Below are 6000 nucleotides of genomic sequence, written 5' to 3'. Positions count from 1 at the left end.
TGCACCTCACCCCAGGGAGGGAGCCCTAAAGCCTGTGGGATTTTGACATTAGGTTCAGCAAGGCTAAACCTGCATCAGTGGCCATGGGAACTCCAACCAGGGGCTGCAGACCAACAGGCAGAGCAGCTCCAGCTACTGCGGGAAATAAGTGTTTGGAGAATTCATTGCTTTTGTAAAACGAGGACATGCTCAGGCTACCGGGTGCTCAGACAACACACAGCCATCAGGGAAAATAAGTCCCTTTCGACCCTCTGCTGAGAAAGAATAAAGGTAGCACAGATGCTCTCAAGGTACTGATTGAATGGTCTCCTCCCTCCGAGGGCTCCCCTCTTGCTTGTGGAGTCCTTTCCTGTCACACTACATGAACCCAGCTGGAACATCTCATCGGAGTGAAATCACAGGTTTAAGAACAGGAGAGAAATAAGAAGTAGAGCTCACATTCTCTACTGTGCACATGATCCCCTTGTTAGCGGCAGGCAAACAAAGCCAGCATGTTTGATTCCACCAGAGAGGTCAGAAAATGGAATTTCTGGCCTCAGAAAATCCCCTGGTTCCTACATTTCTTTTCATGCATAGGAAAATGCATGAAATATTTAGCAGGGCAGAAATTCCAAAAATGAATGAATCAGAAATATCAAAACACGTTCCTTCAATAAGATTGAAACATTTCTCCTGATGAATGTTTAAAGTAAAATCACTTCTACATTAGAATAATAAAAGTCAAAACTAAACAAGAACATCTAAATCAAGTATTTTGACATTATTTAAATGAAACAAGTTGACACAAGTCTCTCAAAACTTCTCCATCAAATATTATATCATGCAGATAAGATTTTGACAAAACAGCATTTTCTAACACAAGGTGTTTCACCAGAATTCTTTCATCAGCTATTTATGCTATTTGTCTCCTGGTGGTGGGTGGGAAACTGGGTCCCTTTGCTCAGCGCAGAGGCAGCAGCCCACACTTCCAGCATGAGTAATGAGAGCAAGAACCTCCTATACACATCTGCACAGAAGTGCCGCAGGCACCCCAAATTTAGGCCATCCTTCTCCTGGGGTTTGATGGGAATTTCCACTCCTGCCTGACTTGGTTCTGGAGGAAAATGAGAGGTTTGGAGCTGCAAGAAAGCACCGCACAGAAAACCTCCACTTTCCTGAAAAACATCCGTAAGATGTGGGATTTGTGGGCACTTAGAGGCCGTATGTGAGGAAACCACCAAATGTTACCCCCAGGCAGAAAGGACCCTCAAGAAAATACTTAACCTCACACACATTATTTCATACATAGACTAATTTTGCTTAAACTAATGAAGGCTAATAGTGTTAGGTACGTATGTGAAGGAACCAGGACCAGGGAGTTTCTATTGCCTACTTCTTTTTGTTGAGTCCAACAACGAGGGAAAAAGGATCTAAAAAGGAAACACAAGGAAAATGAGGGGGTGAGCTAAGAAGGAAAGGCCCTTTCTGCTTATCTTTGCTACATCCCCAGGTCTACTGAAAGGTGTCCCTGCTCATTGCAGGGGGGTTGGACTAGATGATCTTTGAAGGCCCTTTCCAAACCAAACCATTCTATGATCTAAAACCCTTGTGCAGGGTAAATGCACAAACTGAATCCAGCAGGTTCATTAAAACTCTGAGGCATAACATCAAATCACTCCTGCTAAGGTTTATAGAAGATTTAAATACAAGGTATGTGACCCTGGAAGCACTTCAAGTCAACCCATCATAACCTGAAAGCCTTCGTGCCTGCTGTTTCAGCAGTATTTCAGCACTCGTGTTGTATGACAGGAGTCAATACATTCAATGGAAAAGCAGAGTAGGAAAGATATAAACACTTAGGAATTTTCTGACAGACTTCCACCATCAACTATATTGGGAGTAATGTAGAACCTAAATAATATTACTACTAACTAGAGGTAATCAAGGAAAGATACCTGGCCTTCTCGGTGAAACCTGGGAGCACTTCACTAGACAAAACCAAGTCTCCATGCCAGGGAGCACAACCTCAGCTCAAAAGCTAACTCTGATCCACAGCAGCAGCAAAATTCCTTTCAGATAGGTCTGTTTGGTCCCCATGTCTCCTAGGATCAGCCTTTATTGTTTATTCTCAATTTGACATATATACATGTGTATGAACACCTTACATGCAGCTTGCATGCAGGCACGTTTAAAGAGATCTGTACTTAGATATAACATGTGATATAAAACCAGATGTGGGAACCCAGCATCTTGCCTGCCCAAATACCTTGGGCAGCACCAATTTGATTAAATCCAGACAGGTCAATAGAGGAAATGTTCAGGCTCCAGCTCTGCAGAGCTCCTAAGCCTCTTAGCAGCACGGGGTACACTGCAGCTCTTAAGCAAAGCTCTCAGAGCCAAACTCTTAGTCAGCATTTCAACAATAGTCATTGTTTAATCACCCCCCGCCTGCAGCTGTGGGTTGTTCAGAACATGGACCTCAGTCAGCTCTACCCAACCTAACCCAATTCCAACGTAAGTAACTTAAAATCTGGTTTTGCTCTGTTTTTTTCAGGTTTTAGTATTTCTCTTACGACAGAACTTTATATGATTGATTTAACTTTTACCCTATTGCTTGTAATAACCTCAAGCTCATCAGTAACAGAGATGTGGGTTTTCCCGTTGTGAGGGGGACCAAACATCTTCAGTCCACTGCTGGGGAACAAAACTGCAGAAGGGCCATGGATGACGTTCCAGGAGTCTGAATCCTCTTCAGTGAACCTTCATTTCTGAAGAACTTCTGAAAATGTTACCTGAAGGAATTAGTTATTCCCAACCATTACCGGGGGGGTTGACCTGAGAACTTTGGAAGAGCCATTTCCATGGGTGTAGAAGGCATCAGCTTCGAGGGGAAGGAGCCAGATGAGATTAAAGGAGAGAAGGGAGAAGATAAGACCCCAGGAGGCTGCACACCCTCTCACAAGTCAAGCACGAAATTGCAGGATCAATCAGCTCGCTATAGTTGTGAGAAAGAAAAGACTTTTCCAGCAAAGTGAAGCTTAATACAAATTTCTTCTGACAAGCACTGGAAGTCCCAAACCATTGTTCACTATTATGAGAGAATGTCTGTTTAAAAGGATAAAAGCGGCTGCAGTTGAGACATGGCAGATTTAGAAGTAATCTTCATGAACATTAATGAGCCAGATCCTCAGCTGGTAAAGACTGACACGGCTTAATTGAAAATCAATGCTGTCACACTGAGCATTTCTTCCAGCCACATCCCATCTTGCAGTGCAGATCTGGATAAACCTGAACCCAGATACCTTGTGCTTTGTATCCTCTTTCCTTTTACTCAGAAGTGAAGCAAAAGAACCTGGTTGGCTCCCCCTTCTTGGGAGCCCTCCTTTAAAAATGTGATGGCATATTGCCCTCCTCAGCATGTTCCTTCCAACAGGTCCTTGAGTTTGTGCATCAATAAATCTCTTGGGCATAACTGCCTCAGCCCCAGCAACAGGCTTTATGATTGCACTACACTTCAAATGGACACTAAAACTCACATGTTTTAGGATAGATGGCTATTTAAACATACTCTATAAGCAATACTCTGCCCTTGTATTAGGCAGACTTTTGGTCTTGACTTTATATAGCTCCATTAACGGTAATTTTCCTCTTGCAATTAGGAAGAAGCGTGGCCATAAAACCGATACTGAAACTTGTTAGTAAGTTGTATATAATTTCATAATGTATTTGGCAAGTGCTAATTGCCTCTTACTTAAATGTCTCTTGCTTTGTAACTCAAAGCATTTGCAAAAACTATGAGAGTTTTATGGACCTGGCTGATGGGAGGTTTGCTTAACCTCAGGATAGCACCAGCATGAACCTCAGGCATGGAGAATTTCTTTGTTCATGCACAAATCCATTCTTCAAGGTCAGTGAGGTGCTGTACAAAAAACCATGAAGATGGCCAGAAAAAGAGATTTGAAAGACAGGTAAAGAGCAGCCTCTACTCCTCATAGATGCGCAGAGGACAGATGCTCCCCCAGGAAATGTCCCTCCTGTAAGGCTCACGAGGGCCCAGCAGAGCCAGAACACTCCCTTTTTTCCCTTCCCTAGAAGGTTATGGACATTGAAGAGCACAGCTAAGCAGGCAGCAGCAGCGTGGGTAAAGCTGAGGGGGAGGGAAGGGAGAAGCACATTTGACATTGGCAGCTCCATACAACAGGACTCCAAAGCATGAATGATAATGGTGATGCCCAAACCAACTGGTGAGGTCAGAGGGAGCAAGAGCAGCTCAGCCTTGCTATAGATCAAGTACCAGTAACATCAGGGCAAGTCAGAGGAGGGGAAAGGTCATGCTCCTTATAGATCCAGAGTTCACAGAAGATGAACAACAATGTAAGGAAGTCCCTAAATCATGCGCTTTGCATCTTTGTGTACTGTGCTCTACGGTAAACTTAAGATTTATCAAGAGACTGAACGAATATGTCCACATTGCCCTTGGGATGAGGCTAACAAAGCAGACAGGATTTCAAAGCAGAGCTGGAGAGCACTTCCACCCATCACAGCAGGGCTGGGTGCAGCAGCACGTGCTGCCAAGCTGCCAGCAATCACCCACAGACAGACGTGGCAGGAGAGAGACAGCGCAGCACTGCAGACAGTGAGCTTTCACGCTCAACGCTCACAGCCACTGAGACTGATAGTGCTGTTATGATGTTCCCTAGACAATCTGGCTGGATTTGCCTTTCCTTTTTAGTGCCATTAGCTCTCATCTATGCCCCCTCTATGCCTTTTCTGCTGACTTGGTCCTGCCATCCTGCAAATACTCCAGCATCACGAGCCAGTCCCCGCTCCAAGGTACTGCTCAGCCTGACTGGACAGGCTGGCATTCAGTCCCATTAGGTTTCCTGGTGGTCAGGTCTCCAGACTCCTAACTTAGTATCCATCAGCAGCACTACAATGGGCAGGCCCTGGCCTGAACACAATTATGGTACTTCCCTGAAACATGGTACATTCAAGAGAAATATTTTTAGAAATGAATGAAAGGAGCAGATTTAAGTGTTCCTGCCAATGCCAGTGGAAGCTGCTGATATTCAGACGTTGCAGAGCAGCCCCATGTCTGGGTGAAGGTTTGTGTGCTGACTTCTAGACATCAGAGCCAAAAGAGTAAGCCATCCTTGGTGCTCACCCCAAATGTGGAGACAGGAGATGGAGATATCTGGAAAAACCCAGAAGCTCAAAGCAGGAACCAAAGAAAAGCTTCAGCTAGAATCCCGCCACTGATGTGAGGTAGAAGGAATACTTCTCCAACCCACTTTCTCTAGCTTTGCAAATACCTGTGACAGCAGTAAAACCAGAGGCTTACACACACCTCAGCATTCACATCCGAATGCACTTCATGAGTTTCTTCTGAAAAATCCCAGCACTAACTTTTATTTCATTTGTACTACTCCAGACTAGTCAAAGTTTAAAGCAGTCGATACCACCCATTTACTGGAACCACCCATTCCTTGATCTATTTTCTCTCGCAGAGACAAGTCTCTGTTGCCATCAGCTGAAATTCACCCCTTCTTTTCCATCAAAGCAGATGAAATGGCAACGAACATTATCCACCCAGCCTGCTTCCATGGAAAAGGAATCAGGAAAGCTGCTCTCACTGGAACGAAGCTTCAGTTTTAAGGAAAAAAAATCTGCAGAGCTTCAATATGTTTAGAGAAGCATCTCTCTTTCCTCCCCAACAACTGCTCCCATCTCATCCCTGCTCCTTTCAAACCATGTAAATTCTGAGGCACAGGCTTGGATTTACCTTCGTATGTTGCTTTGAATCCCAGCAAGTTGCTGACACTGTCTGTCTGGAAGAGGAGCCACATCTGGTGGTGTGTGCTGACGATGAGATCGGGCACTGTGGTGCCTGTCAAGCTGCAAAGATAAATAGGAACAAGTAAACAGCCTGTATGTCTCCCCAAAGTTATTTTCCCACCAAAATAAAGGCCACGTATTCCTCTGCAGGAGCAGAAAACAAGAGCAATGCCAACACAATTAATA

General features: G+C 44.5%; 1 protein-coding gene across 1 annotated transcript in view; it reads right to left on the bottom strand.

The window, feature by feature from the left end:
* Positions 1-6000, bottom strand: part of LOC104413724 (CUB and sushi domain-containing protein 2-like) — a 188317-nt gene that overhangs the window by 36854 nt on the left and 145463 nt on the right. Inside the window, exon 12 of the mRNA XM_010024797.1 lies at positions 5762-5874. Coding sequence (XP_010023099.1) covers positions 5762-5874 — 113 coding nt within the window. The remainder of the gene's footprint in view (positions 1-5761; positions 5875-6000) is intronic.

This window comes from Nestor notabilis, unplaced genomic scaffold, assembly GCF_000696875.1.
Source record: "Nestor notabilis isolate BGI_N333 unplaced genomic scaffold, ASM69687v1 scaffold5272, whole genome shotgun sequence".
Taxonomy (NCBI): domain Eukaryota; kingdom Metazoa; phylum Chordata; class Aves; order Psittaciformes; family Psittacidae; genus Nestor; species Nestor notabilis.
This window is presented reverse-complemented; position numbering and strand designations above follow the sequence as displayed.